Raw genomic sequence first — 20,432 nt, forward strand, 5'->3', positions numbered from 1 at the left:
CATATTTCAGTCTGTTCCCATTTTGTCCTAAACCTTCATTCACCTGACATAGGAAATCTCTAACAGCCTGTACATTTTGCTCTTTTATAAAGTAAATTTTAAGAGCAGAGACCATTAACCCCACTTTACAAGCAATGTTGAGTGCCTTGCAGAAAGTCATGCCACCAGCCAAGAACAAAGCCATCCATGGAACCTAAATACAGCAGCTGTCTGACTCTTCTCTGCAAAATGTTTTAAGGACCAGTTAAGCCACCTAAATGCCAAATTTGAGAACCAAGTCCCATGATACAAGCTAATGATCTCATTAAAATCAATGGGAAATTTTCTGTTTACATTATTTTATTCACTTTGAACATAAGGAAGCAAAGTGGATAATTGCAGATTTGTTTAAGTGATATTTTACCTCAAAAAAAACAAAACAAACAAACAAAAAAACCAACCAACCAGCAGTCATCCTTTATGTCAGACTTCTAATTAACTTGATTATTAAGGGCACAAGGACAGACGGAGAGGGACGGTTGATCTTAGAAAAGGAGCATGTATTTTCTCAGGAGCTGGAGTAGGTGACCTTTCAAGGCAAAGCCTCCATTCTAAATAACCTAAAATCCACAAGGGGCCTCCTGGTAGCAGGAGTTTTTCAGGCCATCATATAGCATTAGAAATAAAAGCATTGATTCTCAGGATAAATTCTTGCCAGGAATCTTGAATTTATAAGAATTATGAAAACTCTGGTGACGTTTATTTGTTCAATATTTACTTTGTGCTTTTCTAGCTGGACTCCCAGTGGATTTAGTGTCCAGACAGAATAGACAGGTTGCTTTTTAAGTTCATAATAAACTCAAATGCAGTCCACATATCAGGAAATGTGTTCCATGGTATCTCTGGCTTGAGGGAAGGTGAACATCATTATATGCATGAATGACAAATGGTTTCCAGGACCCACTTCACCTTTCCTTATGAAGGAGTTAATTTAACATTTTAGTTTACTATTTTTACTATTTATTGTCCACCACTGTGTATTTTCTGTATGAATGAAGTAGCCAGAAGAAAATTGCATGATTCACCTCCGTGTTTCTTTGGCCAAAAGTCTTTAATTAAATTGGAATTAAATTGCTGGATGTCCATCAACTATAAAATGTAATTATGTTATTTAGACCCTTGTTCCATCGTGACTTTCATCCAACTTAGGGCTGTGCTTTCCAAAAAAAAAAAAAAGGCAGTTCAGCACCTCTTTCCTGCCATCAATAGATCCTTGGTTTAGCTTCATCTCTTGTACCAGCACTACCGATGCCATGTTCTAAACCACTAAAAGGAAATGATCCAAGCTAGAGGCTAATCCATTTTTACTAGCTTAGTTTCCTTCTTTCAGAGTTCTCTGCTACAGTTGCACTGCCCATCGGCATAAAGTCCGCATAAGGGAAGAGGCAGAGGTAGGAAGCTGAGAGAAGCAAGGGATGGCTGGGCTTCCCCTTCAGAGGTAGCTTGGAGCCATGGCTTTTGCATTTGTCATTTGAGACCAGGCAGGCTTCTTAATGGTAAAGCGTTTCTGAAGTGGTGTGTATGATCTTGCTGTGGATCAAAAGTATAGGCCGGGTCACAATTTGTTTGTGGTGCTCTGACCCTGAGTAGCTTTTAGGTCTCTGCAAGTGGTCTGTGAAACCACTGTAGGGTTGTTTTTTTTTTGGTACCCCTCATCCCTTACACGCAATTCCATGTAATTGGCAGGCATAACTGCAACGCTGCAGTCAGTAACAGTGGTCAGACAGATACTTGCAACTACTTTTGGTATAAAGGTTTTTAGATTATATTAGTAAAAAAATTGTTTTATTAAAGTAAAAAAGGCAGACAACAGTGGTTGTTGTCAAAGACATGAGGTGACTCAGACTTAAAAAAAAATTATGTGGACCTTCAGCAAAAAAGGTTTATGATCTGACTTCTTAATGTGTCTCCCAATGGCATTTTTGCATGATTTCTGGAAGGTAAAGAGTAACTTTTCTTTTTCATCTTTATCGCCATTTGCATATCAATTCCCTGTCAGCTTTCTAGTTAAGTAACAGTGTCTGCTGTTTTCTCAAGCCCGTATAATTACGGGATGATTGCTGCTGAGGGCATTACAATTATTTGTGAGATTGCACCTGCCTTTCGGTAGTAAATGAAGCATCCTTAAGTGACAGTTTGACCGTAAGTGTTGAATGTGCTGGAATTAATGAAGACTTAACCAGCTGGCTCCTATTTCACTTTGTGCAGTTCCAGACAATGTGACATCAGTGTCAGCAGCTCACAAGGTGCTTCCTATTGTGCCCTGTAACACTATTCTGCTACACAATATACTAAAGGAAGAGCCACTTCTCCTGCTGCTTTATATGGAGGAGAGCAAGCAAACTCAATAATTGATACCATGCAGGACTGAGAGCATATCTGGATACCTGAGACAAGCTGTTTTAACTGCCTCAGGTACCTGTGATCATTTGCTTTTTTCCCCTCTTTGGAAGAAGCAGGCATTTAGCCAGAATGATTCTTGGCTTGGGAAAGAAATGCTTTTAGACTAGTTGACTGCAGAGCAGGACTGGGAGAGTTGTACCAGTTGTGTATACTCTCAAGTATGCCTTACCAAGTCTGATGGTGCTATCTTGTCACTAGCTGATTTAAAAATATGTTCTATTTTAAATATGTTTACATTAAAGGAGGAAAACTACTAAGAGCTGAATTCTTAGGCAAATGCCTTGGCACATTGCGTGGGCCTGTGAGAGAGGTGGACAATCAGGAAGAATTTGTGGTTTGGTTGTTGTTCCCTATGTATACACCCTCATCAGCCACTAGCTCTAAGACAAGAAGATACATATTCTCTGAATTCAATACCTGAACAATGTTCTAAACTGATCATCCGGTATCTCATTGTTAGCAGTATTCCTACTTTTGGATGCAGGGCAGAATTTCCCAAGTATGTATTAGGTAAGTGGGATTAGGGGATATTTCTGTTAATGGGATGAGACTGATTATTATGGTTCCTCACAGCACCTGAAAATATAACTTGTCATTCTACATCAGTCACAAGATATGAAGTGCAGTCTTTCACTGCTCATGTTATGGTTCTTTTGTGAAGTGTGTGAATTCTTCTAGCAAAATGCAGATGTTCCTAAAGAGTGAATTAAACCAGTGTAAATGCAGTGCCACCACAGAGGCGTTTGGAATGCAAGTGAATGCTTGTAAGCTCTTCTTTCATGTTCAGCGAGCTCTACTTTGCATTCCAGTAAGTTATTTCAAATTCTGCGATACCACAGGGAAAGCCACATAGTTTGCCTGCTGTTTGGAGCAGGGGCTGTCCTTTCATCCGTGTTCCTAACATATGGGGGTTTGCAGCCTTCGCCAAACTGACCACAGAGCAAAGTAATTGTTAGTAAAGAGTTAATAACTAATAAATAAGTACATAACTTTTATTATTAAATCACTTGCCTCTATTAGAGGAATATTCCAAGTTAGAAGATAGTTTTCTACACCTATTTGTTATTTATAGCTTTCTAGATCCATTTATTGAATGTTTTTGGCCTATACCTTACTTTTTTGATTTTAATTTTGTTTCCAATCTGGTCATTCCACAGTGGAGAAGTATTTCAGCAAGCTGGGTTTTTTCCTCCTAAAGTTTCACATTAACAATATTTTTTTTTCCCCGATAGCCCTGTCCCTAGGATATTTCCATTATTTTATAGCTTATATTGCTTTCTGAGTCAGAAGCAGATGGTACACAAATAACATCTTTAATGTTTTTCTACCAGATCTGAGTTTCCTTCTAAAATGTTGAAAAATAATTCTTTGCTGTTGTTTTCAATATTTCTATAGTACAGTAACACATTTTGTTTTTTAACAGGATTGCACGTTCTTCACTCGGAAAGAAATCCTTCGGTAAGTAAATTATATTACATTTTTCCTTCATGATTCATATGGAAGGGACTAAATTTTTTTTCTTCTGACTTGTGAGGAAACCAAATAAAGCCAGTTATTTTGTGTGAATGAGTAAGTGTAGGATTGGACTCAAGATACTTATAATATGTAAATGTATATAAGGAAACAGATAGCAAATAGCTTGATGTCAATATCATAGGCTTTTCTAGGGATAAGCCATTGAACAGGTGAGAGCCAGTGACATTTTATGAATGGAAATTGTTCCTTTTCTGCTCAGTTATACCAATGAGAGCACATCCTTTAGTTGGTACAGGTTTTGATATGGACTTAAGTGTGGGGAAAACTAACTGCAGAATGCTAAAAATGTTTTGGGGTTTTGGTTGGGTTTTTTTTCTGTACAAATTTTCCTTACAGAAAGTCACGAAGATTAGGATCACTACTAAGCAATAATAGAAGGTCTCACTGTTTGCAGTAAAAGGGACTTAGGTTTTTTTGGTAGTGATGGATTGAGCCAAACTGAAGTAATGTCTGCCTGCTGACTTGTTGTCCTGGATCCTGCCATGGATTCTTGATCTTCTAACCATTCAGATGTGCTGCCATCCAGAGAGACTTGGACAGGCTGGAGATTTGGGCAGGGAATAACTTAACAGTTCTGGGCCCCTCAGTTCAAGAAGGACAGAGAGCTGCTGGAGAGAGTCCAGCGTAGGGCAACTAAGATGATTAAGGGAGTGGAGCATCTCCCTTATGAGGAAAGACTGAGGGAGCTGGGTCTCTTTAGTTTGGAGAAGAGGAGACTGAGGGGTGATCTTATTAGCGTTTATAAATATATAAAGGGGGAATGTCATGAGGATGGAGCCAGGCTCTTCTCAGTAGCAACCAATGATAGGACAAGGGGTAATGGATTCAAGCTGGAACACAAGAGGTTCCACTTAAATTTGAGAAGAAACTTCTTCTCAGTGAGGGTGACAGAGCACGGGAACAGGCTGCCCAGGGAGGTTGTGGAGTCTCCTTCTCTGGAGACATTCAAAACTCGCCTGGACGCCTTCCTGTGCAACCTCATCTAGGTGTTCCTGCTCCGACAGGGGGATTGGACTAGATGATCTTTTGAGGTCCCTTCCAATCCCTAGCATACTGTGATTAAGGATTTGTAAAAGCATGACATAGATCCTGGCCTGTCAGTTGTAAAAAAAAAAAAAAACAACAACAAAAAAACAACAACAACAAAAAAAAACAACACCTGTTGTTGTTTTTCCTGAGGATTTTTGCCCCATTAGGGAGTGAGACTAAATCTGTGGTATGTATCTAGACCTACAAAGCTCATAATGCTTCAGAATTCTTAATTTGAGTAGCTTCTCAGACATAAGAAGCCTTTGTTTTCTTAACATTGGGAACTGTTCTGAGATCAAAAATAGACATGGTCTCTGAGAGAAATGTTCTTTGCCTTTGCTCTGTTGCTGTAAACCTCGCTAAGGCCGATGTTCAGTGACTCTGTCAAGGCAAAAACTAAGGGCGTGGCTTTGAGTGAGGTATTTTATTTTTTGCTGGAAACATAAAGGGGGTATTTCAGCTAATTTCTTGCATATCTTGTTCTCATTACTCACAGAGAAATGAGTCACTCGCTCCTCAGCAGTGCACATCATCTCTGGGACCACTGTGCACTATGAACATTGTGATACCACAGAATATGTGTGCAGTGAGTGGGTGGTAGCTGGCCCAAAGATAAACTAACCTTAATGCAGGCTGGCTCCAACAGAGATACTGGTGTGCTCAAAGCGAGTCAAGGTTTCACAAAAGTGAATTACCATAGGATGGTTGTAACTTCTTTAGCAAAGCATTCCTCAGCTGCAAACCTCTAGGAATGATGCATAAGCATTAGCTATAAAGAGGTGTCATTCTGTGTTTGTGGTACCCTACAAAAGGTCGTGCAGCGTAAATAAAAATAAATGGTCATTGTACATTCTGTCAGGGCTGCACTGTTGTTAATTAATTCTGCTCGAGAACGCTGACTTTGGCAATAACAGAATTTATCATCACAATTCATTCAGAACAGCAGCTGTGAGTCCAAAATAAGAGAGACTTTATGGTTTAGACATCAGAAGTGTTTTGGTGATACTCCTGTAACGTCATTAGTTCCAGCAGTTAGATACGGAATAAAAGATCTTCCTGTGTAGCCACCAAATATCGGATACCTACATTGTATAGCCAGAAAAAACATCCCTAATAGTTTAGTGTGATTTTCTGTATAAAACAGACCTTCAGACACCTAAATCTTTTAAAAAAACAACAAATACTGTTCTTCTGTTTCACAGGGCTACCTTGATACACAGCTTCTGAAATAAATGTGTTTGGATTGGATAAACTGAAAAAATTGCTTTATATTTATAAAATTCCCTTTATACTCAAAATTGTTAAAAGCTTTATAACCAGTGAATTACTTGTATTTATACTATGTTTCTATGGGGGAAGTAATTTGAATTACAGATTTTACACACGTTAAGGTTCTTTTTGTTGCTTTGAATGCTCAGTCTAAGCAGAGAACTCAGACCCTTCTGGAGGAAGTGACTTGTAAACTGTGATACTATGTCATCTTGCTCTTAGGAGTAATTTCTTTTTCTCCTTTGGAATAATATCTAAGGAAATATTGGAATTAGCCTGAAAGAATAATTGATTTCCACTACAAGAAGAAAAGTGACTGATTTTGGTACTTGAACACTTAAAATACACCTAGAAAAAAAATTGTGAACAAATAGAAACCTTAAAACATGTGCAGTACAGGCCCAATTTAAAGAATATGACCAATTTTATAGCAGGACTGTAACATTGAGGGGGGAGAACGGACTCAGAACTGTAAAATGCTGATGAAAGAAAGGAAATAAGCGATCAAACATCTCCACAAAAGTTGTAATTAGGGAAGTGCTTAATCTGAATAGGCCAACTTTTTTTCTTCTTTTTTTTAATCTAGAAAACAACCATTCCAAACTGTAAACTTGAACCATCATGTGCAACTGAGAAAATACAGAAAGTGTACTTTGAAAAGTGCATTGTATATTGCAGGAAAAGATATTCTAAAGTAATGAAATTAGAAAATGTCATTGGATGGTAGGCAAACGGGAATTTACAGTATTGCAAAATCTGGCTCTGAAATGAAGAGGCAGCAAGTTCTGTTCTCTTTTTCTGGCTTGCAATGGATAAAAAATACTTATAGAGAATGAATATGCAATGTGCAAGTTTGACAAGCAGATAAAAACTAGCTGAAATGAAGAGATATTCCAGTACAGAATTGTCATAAAACTTTCACATGCATTCTTCAGTATTTCTTGACATGTGAAACTGAGATAAAACTTATGATGAAGTTTGTTATCAGAGCGTTGGAGAAAATATTTCAAAACATTCTAAAAATCATAACAGTGAATGAACTGGATCTGCAAGTACTTTTTGTATAACAATATTCTGGGCTTGATTTTTGGTGTATTCCATATCCAAAACCTGAGACTGTATTGCACACAGGACCTTTGGTAATGGTAAAAACATGTCACAATTTATTTCCGTAAATGAGAGCACTCCATTGTCCTGCGGGACTGTTGGCAGCATAAAGAAATATCTGAGTAGACATGGATCTTCATTTCTTCTTTGATTTACGCAGTTGCACAGTACTACAAATTCCACACTGCTGGACAGAACACTGCATGGATCTCTCTCAACACTGTGTAATTTGAAACATAATTTGCAAAAAGATGATTTGTAATCTTTTTTCCCTTGCATGGCAAGTGTGACATAGAGGAGGTCACTGTAATTCATAGGACTTGATGATAAAGGAAGCAGCATTGAATTGTGGAAAAGGTTCTCCTGCTATTCAAGAGCAAGAGAATGCTTTTTTTTTTTATCTAGGAAGGTTTGCCGTGGGAACTATGGGTGTGCTAGGGACTGGGGAATTGGAAACTCCTGTTTACTTTCTTACTCTGTCACTAGTCTATGTACTTTACTCTGAGGGTGGCAGAGCACTGGCACAGGCTGCCCAGAGAGGTTGTGGAGTCTCCCACTCTGGAGACATTCAAAACCCACCTGGATGCTGTCCTGTGCAACCTGCTGTAGGTGACCCTGCTCTGGCGGGGGGGTTTGGACTAGATGATCTCCAGAGGTCCCTTCCAACCCTGACCATTCTGTGATTCTGTATGACGAAAGCACAGGTTCAGTGCTGTTTAGGCTGAACTGAATTTCTTGTGCAACTGTCAAGTTCAGTGAGACAATCTAGCAAGGAGTAACCTTACCAAAAAAAAAAAAGTGAATAGTTTTTTGGCTGAGGTCAGCCCTGCTGGCTGGCTCACCATCCATTTGCATGAGTGTTAGCAAAGACACAAGGGAAGGGGCGCAGTTATTATGTAGGTGGGGATGACGGGATGAATATGGCAGCTCCAATTTAGATCGATTTAAACTGATGTAAACCAGCATGAGAGTGCAATTAGGTGAAATGGGCTAAGTGTTTTTATCTGTCCCTACAGGAAAAGTAGCCTATCAAAAAGCCCCAACAACAACAAATCTATTTTCTGCTGGTTTAATGAGCTGAATCAGCTCTCTGAGGGATCAGACGAGTACTAAAGCTGGCACAAGAGCCGGAGCAAGTAAATGCAACTGAAAATGAGTAAAGGAGAGGAGAGCAAGACTTAGCATTGCAGTACCACTAAGGTGTTAGGCTGGCTTAGTCTAACTTTAGTGTGTAAGGCTTTTGTACCAACATTAACTTAATTGAACAATAACACAGGCTGTGGTCAAAGGGGTTGAGGACACATTCTTGTGATTGATAATCTGGGTGAGGAAGGCATCTTGTTTGCAAATTATTGGGAAAGAGTAGAATTTATGTGTTTAAGGTGAAGAAGAAAAGAACACAGAATAACGACAATGGATCTAGGAAAATAAAGTAAGTTAGACTGCAGCAGAGGCAAGGATGCCTGGTGAAAGAGTAAAATAGAAACCATAGGTCATTATTGGTGTTTGCTAGCTATGTATCACCAGAAAAACTAGATACGCTCTTAAGTCTTTGTTAAAGATGGTTAATTCCAAGAAGTGCTTAACACAACTAACAGGATTCACTCATAGGCCCAGGGCAAGAACGTGCTAAAGAATGTTGGGTAATACAGACGTATTTATATTTTCACTGACTCAAAACATCATCTAAAATACTTATAGGACAGCTGACAAATTTTTAGAGTTGTTACTGATTTTGTTGGTAGGTATGTGTTAGAGCGTGCCCTTTTCTTACGGAGAATGTGGAAATTAGGGGAGTGTCTATAACTTCAGGATACAACTTTGGTGTATGGAAAGATGCGACAACACACTGGTAGACCAACAGTTCATACGCACCTACAACCTAATACGTGCTCAGAGGCAGCCACAGTGGATTTGTTAAAAGCAAATCTCTTCTTTTGAGTGGCTGCTCTTGTGGCTAAGAGAAAAGAAACAGATGCAACATATCTTTATTTTGGTGAAGCCTTTTGTGTATTCCTGTATGTGTTAGTCCTTTTCTACCTGTAAAGTGCATGAACCTCTTGGCTAAGGTACTACTGAATATACTTAGAAAGTTTGTAAGAATGGTAAGCAACATTGAGGTGAAGAAGGTTGCGGGCACTATGAAGATTAAGATTAGCTTTTTCAACAATGCTCAATATATTAGAGAAATTATTGGATCCAAAATCAGCAAGGGGAAATTGACATAGTCACATAGTAAGAACTGAGAAAATTTTTCAAGCGCCGAATGCAATGTACCAGAAAAATTGGGGCAGGGGTTAGTTCATCTAAGCAAAACAAACATAATTTTAAGAAGCAAACAAAACCCACGCCACCCCCGCCCCCACCCCCCAATGCTCTTGCTACAAAGGGAAATGTGGCTCTGGGATGCATTAACTTCAGCATTGTATATAAAATGGGAGAATTCCATTCCAGTCAGCATTGTTGGGACCTCAGTAGGAATAGACTGTCCGGTTTTGGGCATCACCATTCAAAAAAGATTTGTTGTACTGGAAAACGTCCAGTAGAGAGAAACAAGAGTAAGAGGGAAAAATGACACATGAAGAAAGGTTGGAAAAACACTTTATTCATAGCATGAATCTGTTTATATAACGTGCCTCTGTTGTGATTGTAAATGGGAACAAATGGTTGCATTGTGTCTTATAAGGCAGTATTTCTCTTACTCAGTTTTGTAAATCTGATTTTCTAGCAGACAGGCTTTTACTCCAGTAATAATGGTTATCTGCCAGCCAGCCCATCTGTTTCTATTTCTCCCTGTAGACTAGGACAATTTGGCAAATACCCAAGCATTCAAACACAGGTGTTCTTGGATTGTCTGTCCTAGCCAAAAAGCATAAAATCTGTAAAATAAAGTTGTGGAGCTTGAGACTGACTTAACCTAGCTAGACAACTGCTGGGGGAATATGGCTCTAAATTACCGAGCTTGGCACCATCTGGACAGTCAACATTTTTTTAATATTTTTGTAGAAGAAAATCTGTAATTCTGTTGCGTTCGCTTCTCCGCCTGTTTCTTGGCATGTTTTTGATGGGTGAAAGGTGAGGTGTAGAGAAGCCCTTCTAGCCAATCCAGCTATATGCTGGATTTTAAATCTGAAATGGCCTGAGAGTTAAGCTGGTGAGATAAGCAGTGGTTTCCTCCAAGTGTCTGGAAAGCCTTCCTTATAAGGGAGCAAATGCAGCAAACTGCTTGAGATGCAGTTGGATTGCAGTTGGAGCAAGTTGCTATGCAGGTGGAGGGAGAGCTTAGAATACAGCTCCTGTTTTTCTAACACATCCCATCTTTCAAAACGTTTGGGGTTTGTATGCAGAAAGGGGAAATCCCCATATTGTCAGCTTTGGGGGAAAGAAGTGGCTGCCAAGAGAATAAACTTGGGGGAACTCTATACCCTTGGGAATCTTACTGAATTTTGTGCAAGAAACTACATACAGGAAGAACGTGTATCTTGAAGCTGCTATTGATCTTATTAGTTATTTTTCTATTCTTGTTGTTAATAAAGTTTCTGTATCTTCTATGAATGAAAAAAAAACAAAACAAAAGGCTTCTAGACAATTCCTGCATCTCCTGTACTATGGTACTAATAAAGCTTTCCTTTATTATATTTTTAGTCAGGCTGCACCTGTTTTGCTAGGCTCAGGTGAGGACAAAATCATTCTCACTGTTGATCTGTATGGAATCTGGAGTACTGGTGTACTGTGTCCAGTTCTGGGCTCCCCAGTGCAGGAGAGATATGGAGCTGCTGGAGAGAGTCTGGCAAAGGGTCACTAAGATGGGTAAGGGACTGGAGAATCTCTCATATGAGGAAAGGCTGAGAGAGCTGGGATCTGGAGGGTGCAAAGAAGACAGTGCCCAGTGACAGGACAAGGGCAGTAGATACAAACTGAAACACAGGAGGTTCTGTCCGGACATAAGGAAGCAATTTCTCCCCCCCTCCCCCCTGCGAGGGTGACAGAGCACTGGAACAAGCTGCCCAGAGAGGTTATGGAGTCTCCATCCTTAGAGATACTCAAAAGCCATCTGGGCATGGTGCTGGGCAACCTCCTCTCTGTGCCCCTGCTTGGCAGTGGGTTGGACCAGATGATGTCCGGAGGTCCCTTGCAACCTCAATTATTCTGTGGTTCTTTGAATCACCAGTGGAAAAGAGGGCTGTGAGCAGGTTTTTCAGTGGTTCTTCATGGAAGGAAAAATACTATAAACTGTTTTTATCTATACTTACTATGCATCATGTATAGTAACTGCTGTGGGCAGCAGTTACATGTATTGAAAGGCAAAGCCTTCCTAAGTATGACTAGATCTTTTAGAATAAATTTATTATTATAAATTATCTACCAAAAACATTTCTCATGCAGCATTTATTATTAATTTTACTGCAGATGGTTTATTGATTTAGTATTATCTTGAATTAATTTGTGCTGCTTCATTTTGCATTGCAGAGATGAAAGAACACTTAACATGTCAACTAAAAGCTGGTAGAAGGCTCATCTAACCACCTTTTGTCTTCCTCTTATGCTGCCTTTTTATAAATCTGATTTCTGTGTCCAGTTACTGTATTTTATTGATATAATGAAAATAACTTCAACTGGAAAGCATAGAAGGGACAAGGCATATCAGTAACAGAAATGTAACAAAATTCCTTCACCTTTCAACTCTTCCTGCTTGTGTCTCTCACTATTCTTTGTTTATTATCCTTTTGTCTAAGTGTGGCAATTAAGTGAGTTGTGGTTCCAGTTTCTATCTGACATTCCTGGCTGGTGCCTTCAGATGTTGCACCAAGTCTCCTACCTTTTTGGTTTCAGCTTCATATGGTAGACCCCTTTCTCTAATAGACTCTTCTAAACTCTTGCAATCCTTGGAGGCAGTAATTCACTGAGGAATTGCTGCAGCACAGAGATTTATGCCTTTGTTACTATGTGCAACATTTAACTGTCATTGCAAAAGCAGTTTGTGAATGTACGGCGTAAATCTGAGACTCTGAAAGTACTTTCCTTATCTGTTGCAGGCAGCCCTGAAGGCCCCTCCTTCCTTGGCTTCTCAGCCCAGATTAAAGAACCTCCTTCTCCTTGAGCTATAGCAACTTTTTCTCTGTGTGTGGCGGACTTATGGATATAGGTCTGTCTGGACCTCTTCCCCAGCTCTCCAGTCACACATTTTCCTCTGCAATAATAGCACTATATGACAAGAGAGTACGTGCACCTCAACAATTTGCATCAGTAGGGGGCTACAGCCTCTGTAAAGCAGTTCCCATCAGTGGCTTTGAATCAACACGCTGCATTCTTTCCTGCAGTCTGATCGATCCCTTCTTGAATGCTGTTGCTTCTTTTGCTTCCAGCCATCTATGTCTCCAGGTGCTCAGAGGGGCTGATTGCTCAGATCTGTCCATTTCCAGGGCTATGGATAGACTGGTCAGTGCTCCTGCTGGTCTCTAGTGTGGTGTATTCTTCTCTGTATATTACAAGAAGTCCTTCTCCAGCTGTTGTGTTCAACTCTGGCATCTGGACAAGAGCCTATAGCTTTCATTGTGGTGAATAACTGAAAGTGCAGCTGCGCAGCAACAGAGTGCTTCTCTGGACCTGCTGCTGACATGGTTAATTCCATTCTGTACAGTCAGTCTTTGGTCAGGTCGTGCCACAACTCCAGTGAACTCCTTGTGGGACTGTCCATCAGCATTCACTGCTTTGCTTCAATGTTCCAGTTAAGCCATTTTGCTCTCTATTTTCTGTGAATACGCAGAGCAATCTAGAATTTACTCTTTGGGATGGCCTTGATTGCAATGTTAAAGTCTCTGAATGCATTCCTGTTATTTAGGAATAAATAGGCTACATATTGCTCAATAAAAATGTTTTACCTTTACAACAAATCAAGTGACTGGTACTATGAAGGCAGGACCAGAGTTGGTGAGATGTTTATTAGGTTCTAAAGGCCACTTTAAAGCCTCTACTTATTTCTAATCAATGAGTCATTATAAGCTTTTATGTTTTGTTTTCAGCACTCCTTTAGCAAGGAGTTCTCATTATGAAGGCAGTCCAGCCCCCTGTAATGTATTGTCGCTACATTTAATGGTGGTTATTTATGTATATCAAGCCAAGGAAGACCTTCTCTGTGACCTATCTGGTGACCTTGGGTACAACCTGACCTGACTTTCTCTCAAATCTCAATAGCAAATTAAAACAATTGCTGCAGGGTGAAAGCTTGGAAATCTTTTTTCAGGTCTACACAGATATAGCTGGAGCCTCTCTTATGAGTTTGGAGACATCCTAGTCAAGCCATGTCCAGCAAATACCCACAAAATGTCACCCTTGCTGACCCAGGCTGTTACACCCTTGAGAACTGGGGACAGACTCTGACCCACCTTTTTTACTGTGTAAAATACTCATAAATGGTAGAACGAAAGTTAGCATAAACAAAAAATGGGCTGTGGAGGCAATACAATGTTGGGCTTTGGGTTTTTTTTCTGAACACGGCTTTTTTGGTTTTCACTTGTTGATGGGCAGCTGAGTTGATTTAAAAACTTCTGCTGCCTTCAGAGATATGTCTTATTCTGCCCTTATTTAATTGATTAATTCAACAGAAAAAGTATACTCCCATTTACTTGCACAGGCAGTACTGCTGTTGCAACTGCATCGGTTATCTCAAGGAGTTGTCTGAGAACTTTTGTGTTTCCAAGCACATCAGTTCCCTGAACCTCACTGCAGTTTCTTCAGTGTTAGTGCTTATGCAAGGGAGGTGAGTGGGGGACTTGCAATTTCTGCAAGGGGAGATTAGCACTTTGGGTTTAGATTGGATTAAACTGATACAGAATCACAACCTTAATCCTTGGATATAGTACATTAAGCTTAAACTTATAGCAAAATCTGTAGGGACAAGGCATCATCAATAAATTAAATTTGTCATTAAATTTGCCACTACTTTTCCTCCCGCTCTCATCTGTGGGATGGGAGAAACTAGTAAACACCGCCAGCTTTTCCTCTCCTTCTTCCATGCAGAGTAAATAAAGCATCCTGGCAACAAAGAGAGCACATCCATGAATGGGAAAATGCTTCTGCATGCATCCAGAAAATTTTTTTGAAACAAATATCACTGCAGGATCTGTAGTCACTGCTGCAAAGACAGTAACGCTGGTTGCAGGTCCTGGGCTTCTGAATATACGTAATGGTCTGTATATGGCGATGGCAGCCTTTCCAAATCTATATGCGTTCAAACAGCACTGCAAAACTTTATGTTGCTCCTCTGACAAGACATAAATGTTTCTGTGACTAAGAGAGATAGCTAAAGCAGCTTTAAGTTATTTTCAGCTACGCTTCTTGTTGAGGGGTGTGCTGACTAAAAGGACAAAAAGCCTTCCTCTAGGTCACAGCTGCTCCTGGTGTGTTCAAGTCATCTGAAGTGCCTTCCGCTTCTATAAGAACAGGAAATATTAGAGCCTTTATCACAAGGTTTGTTTATTTTCTGTTTACAGTTAGTGATTACTTACGGAGAGATGTTTCAGTCAGTAATCTGTACAGTGCCCATCAGTGCAGCATTTGGGAGATGATTAGTGAGTCTGACTCGCATTTTTTGTCATAGTACTTGGTCCAAGTATGGCAGTGGTATGACAAATTGATGTCGTGATGTATTGCATAAAGGTAGGAGAATTATGGGCATAAATAACCCTTATCTCTACTTGTCTTTACATTGTGTTATAGAATAGTTAATCAGAAATGCATCCAGTTTCCTTGCCAAAAAGTAAATACTCACCCAGTGTAATGTAGGTTACTCAACTAAACAGAAGTGTTGCTGAAGGTCATGCAAAAGGGACTGTTTTCACTGTGAAATGTGGCTTTCTCAGAATCCTGTAAGAGGCTGAGACCTGTTGCTTTTCTACCTGTTTTCGACAAAACCTGGTCATTTGAGAGACTGGCAATCGAGTGCTTAGTTTGTCATAAAACAGTGTGTGATGTCCCTGAAGAACTTTCCAGCATAAGGAACTTCCTGTGGGAAAAGGTGTCACTGTTTGTTGTTGTTCCATTGGTTGTTTGGTTTTTTTTGTGTGTGTGGGGGTTTTTTTTGTTTGTTTGTATGTTTTATTGAAAAGGATAATGGAGCTTGTGCAACATCCTGTGTGTTGGTTTTGGAATGTAAGCTAGAGAAATCTTATGGTCCTTTTCATTGTGATATTAGCTATTCCTGCCATGTAATAAGGCTATCACAAATAGAGTTGTAGGATCTTTGCAGATAAAAGCGTGTGAAAGACTATTTTATTGCTGTAGTTTAGTTTGCAGGAGTTGGATCACAGCCACTTCCTACAGACTCATTTGGATGCTTTAGTGTGAAATCCACTCAGGTGGAAAGCTCTTATATCTGCAGATCTTGGAGTGGTTTGGTGAATTAATGGAAGAGTTAGTGGGAGGACAACAGGATATCAGAGCTGCCCTCAAATCTACTGTTAATTGCTTGCACATTTCTGTGTCCAGCATTGGCCTTCCAGCTAATTCTAGCAGAGTCCTGCTGAGCCTGGGGCAGTGTGCTGGAAGGCTGTCCAGTTTCTAGTGCCTGGCAACTCCTTTCTGCTCATCTTCAGAGATAAAAAAAAAAAAGACTTAACTTCAGATGGATGGACCGGGAACATACTATCGTAACAGATTTTTGTAAAAATAAATATTGTCTGCATTGTGGATGTTTCTAAATAAAACACAAGTGTAGAAACTGCACGTATTAATATGTATAGCTAGCAACATATGTATGTTAAAGTTGTTTGACAGGGGGTGTTCTTTTCTTGCTTTGGTTGTTGTTCCCCACCTCCCATCCCTAGGCATGCCTTTCGCTTTCTGATTCTAAAAACTGAGTTCTGTCAGCAGATGTGTTCTTCAACTCAATGCTTCTGCCATAACTCTGCAAAAAGGAAAGAGGAATTAGTTGCATTGTAATCTGTGGCAGCAAACTAAAGGAATGTGTTTTTATTGTGTCATTTGGTGATGTTTTTAGCTAAAACCCAATCCCTTCAGAGGGATGCTTTGAATATTTTCTTAGAGGAGCTTTTTGAAATTAGTGTATTTATATTGTATGGAGGTGTAAATGTGCTAGGGTAGTATCATTTTTCTTGAAGGAATTGCAAAAACTATGTCTGAAGCAGTAGGAAAAGCACAAGAGCGAATGCATCAGTCTTGGGTAATTGTACTTACCACGGTGCCATCAGGTGGCCACAATATATTCTTTACAGTTGATGTAGGTGCCTTGTCCATGGTAAAATAGGAATGCTTTTGTTGCCCTTGTACTGGAAGACACAAATTAAGTTGATAGCTGTGGGATGAGAAAGGCAGTTTTAAAATCTAATACAAAACCTAACTGCTCTGCTAAGTGCTTTGCAGTTAACAACACTATATCTTCCAGTTGAAAATCAGATCCTTCTTTCAGCTACTGGAGAGTTTGGATTAATTTCAGTATAAATAGGTTGTGTTATTTTCTGTGGACAAGATGGTGGATTCTGTCAGCAAAAAATTACGGGTTTACTTTGCACTGGTACTGCATATTATAAAGAAACTAAATCTTTGTCCTGAGAAACGGAATATCAGCAAGCAGCTGGTAAGAGCTGTGGCTGTGCCCTCTCTTTGATCTCCCTCCCTCTAAGCCTCCATCATTGAAATAATATAGTTGCTTCACAGAAAACGGCATCAGGGACACCACGTTACAACCTGTCTGATGCCTTACAAGGGTATTTCTCATGTTAGAATAATACTGCTTGCTCTGTAGATATCGTTTCAAAATTTCTTATTTAATTTGGTGAGCATCATAAGAAGCTTTAGTATTTCTACCAAAATAGTACTGAGTACCAGATCACTGTGAGTCACAGTGGTGGCGATGAAGTGCTTCTTTATGTACCTGTAATAGGTACTTTTTATTTGTCATCTGAGTATTCAGTCTCTATTGTATTACTGTGTTATACTCAGTACTAAAGTAACTTTAAATTCACACTGTTGTGGCTGCTTCTTCTGTTATCATGACTGGTGTTGGTTTATTCTTGTGACATGATTGTATTTCAGTAACATACTTTCCCACAACATTTTTAGACTTCTGTCATATGTTTGTTCCCAATAGAAATAGACCCAGCTTTTTTTTTTTTTCCACTAACAAGAGGTTTGTGAAACTGAGAGGAATTCCATACCTTGCATTTCAGATTAATCTAATAAGCTTAGTAATCTATGACACACATGACTTTGTTGCAATCCCTTCCGTGTCTTCTGAAAGACATTATGGAGAACTCCTTTAAGATGCCCAACTCGGTATCTGTATTCATAGTCCTGTTGGAGGAGACAGAGCAAAGACAGAAAAGTCTAATACTAGAGAAAGTAGAGAAGAAAATCTTGGCAGTTAAAATGAGCAGGCATTGCCAGCTGGTGTGTTTTGAAATGTTGCCCACAGGTAAGCTGTTCCAATGATGAATGCTTTATTTTCACGAAGAGCAGAACACCATTTCAGTAGTCTAGCTTTAAAAAAAAAAAAGAAATTCTTAGACAGGTATTTGATTGGAAAGGTTTGCTTTCCTTCAACCGCTGTTAAGCTGTTTTTTCTGTTGTATTTAGGGGCATCTTTGTAGCTGCTGTTTACACCAGAGAGATGAGTTGCTGGAGTGGGAAATGGCTATTGCGTCTTGAATTACATGGTATTTATGAAATGTCAGGGTGAGCTGTGGTAAGCAGCTGAAATGTGCTTAGATCAGTGGGTATTGAATTTCCTGTATGGCACAATATATTGCACCACAGTGTAAACACATGGTTTTCCTAAGATCCAGACACGACATGTTTCTATGTTCCATTTCATGTGTACTTGGTGACACATCATAATCGTGCCCAAAGATGTGCTGAGAAAAAAGATGCCCATATACTATTTTCTCCTAGTTTTTGAAATTCATTACCCACATTAATCCGAAATAGCTCAGTTGCTTGTGGGGCTGACTGAGGGGTTGCTGAAGCTGGAACAATGAAGGGATTGGCGAGGCATTACTCCCAGTATTACTGGTTTGTTTAAGTTCTGCTGTTTAAGCAAATGTTAATCTCTATTGTAATTGTTAGTTTACCTAGTGAGAAGGCAGGATTTTTTCTTTGTTAAAATGAAACTAAGTCCCAAATTAATAAATACAGCTTTTTAATATAGGTGAGTAGTACATGTGACCTAACGAGAGACCAGAATACTCTGTGTTAGTACATAAGAGATGGGAAAATGACCACTTTCTGCCCTAAGCAGTTTATGAATTAGGGGTAAGCAAAATTTTCGTATATGATAAATATTACATTTTATCATACATTTTCCAAGTTTTCTGTGAACAACTACCTAATCTTCTTTCCTATTCTTTTTACACATGCTATTTCAGAGAGGACTGGCAGGTCATATATTTGTGCTAAATACATTGTTTTCTGACTAATCTTTGAGCACTAGGTTACAGGTATTCTTTGACAGTCTTCGATTTAGATACTTATCTGCTAGAATGAGATATCACTAGAATCAGTAAAATCAGAAAATCAGTAGAATTAATCTCTCTCATATATGAATTGCTTCTATCTGGGTAATATTTTACAGACCAGGCAATTTCTGTCTGTAGTTTGTTTAAGAGCTCAAAATTTGAAATCCATTATTGAGGTTGGATTGGATACCCATTTTACTTGGAATGTTTCTATTCCTAGTTTGAGTGAGCATCCCAGTGAGAATAAATGTGCTAAGATAGTTTTAAAATTTGCATCCTGCTTAATTTGATGTTTTCTTTACACAGAGCTGTTTTCTCTTGGCTGTGGGGCTATGCTTTTGAACTCATTCACTGGAATATTTGGAGACAGCAAATAAAGGGTGGGATTAATACTTGTTAAGCGAATTCAATTAACAATTGGAAGTAACATCATAAAAACACTTCTGCAGTCTTTGCCCAGGCTGTGTGTGACTGAGACAGTTTTTATAATTTCCTGGCATTCAGCTTCTAAACCTTTAGAAACATCGACGTGTTTCATGGCCCTTGACTTCCTTTCCCAGCTCCCTTACCAAAACTGTAACATAATACTCTTCGCCCAATAAGCAGGCTGTAGAGAGCGAAACTAAGTTTATGAATGTTTGACTTGCATCTCAGGAAAAACACTTGTTTATTGCTTTTAAAATATACTGGTTTGATGAATAAGATGAGTCAAGAATGAAACAAAACTATGCGAAATGAAATGAAGTGGAAGTGGTCTGTGTGCTGATGTCAGCCAGTGCTAGAATTGTAAGACTAAATCTGCTCTGTTAGTGAGGCACAGATAGGAGAAGGGCTTTTTGAGTTCAGAATTAAGGTCTCCCAAGGATACCGTTGTCCATAGCATCATAGTTGCATATTGTTTGGCTTTTAAATTCTTTGAGCTGTTAAATAACTTTTTCTTGCGTAATGCGGATCAACCAATAATCTGCACTGAGATGTGATCCCTGGATTATCCTCACAGTGTTAGTATGTTGCTCCAGGCCTGCTTCTTCTGTGCATGTACCTGTACGGTGCTTAAATGTCATATACAGGTAGTGTGAAACACTCCTTAGGTAACACACCTCGAGTTACGCATGGCTCTTAGTAGCAGTTATGCTGGATACTGCATCAAAGCCCTCTTTATTTCAAAAAGATGGGAATTTGGTGGGCTCAGACTTGTACACTAAAAATAATAATTAGAGCTGCAAGACAAATTTGTGTCTGATTACTGTATGAATGGAATTGGTTATTCAAAATTGGTTATTGGCTGTTTTTTTTCTGTTTGTTTACAGGTTGCATGGCCGATACCATGAAATGGCACCAAATGTTGTGCCCATGGACTATACAAGGGACCCAGATGTTAAACTACCTATGCAGCTTATAATAAACATGCCTGAGCTAAAGGTATCACTTCTGACTGCTTACAAACTGTATCTTCTTAAGTTATGTAGCTCATCTGCCAGAGGTTTTGCCAAGTGAGTTTGATATCCTGAAGCAACGTGGCATGCTGAGGTCTTCCCCTTCCTGTTACTGTTCAAGGGCAAAACCAGCCTCAGAAAC

The 20,432-nt window shown here is 39.3% G+C and overlaps 1 protein-coding gene across 1 annotated transcript in view; it reads left to right on the top strand.

The window, feature by feature from the left end:
• ACSBG1 (acyl-CoA synthetase bubblegum family member 1) overlaps positions 1 to 20,432 on the top strand; it is a gene marked incomplete at its 5' end in the record, with an annotated part of 111,992 nt that overhangs the window by 62,463 nt on the left and 29,097 nt on the right. The window contains 2 exons of the mRNA XM_082488943.1: positions 3,866 to 3,900; positions 20,165 to 20,276. Coding sequence (XP_082345069.1) covers positions 3,866 to 3,900; positions 20,165 to 20,276 — 147 coding nt within the window. The remainder of the gene's footprint in view (positions 1 to 3,865; positions 3,901 to 20,164; positions 20,277 to 20,432) is intronic.

Source organism: Vanellus vanellus, assembly GCF_965231255.1.
Source record: "Vanellus vanellus genome assembly, chromosome: 11".
Classification (NCBI taxonomy): domain Eukaryota; kingdom Metazoa; phylum Chordata; class Aves; order Charadriiformes; family Charadriidae; genus Vanellus; species Vanellus vanellus.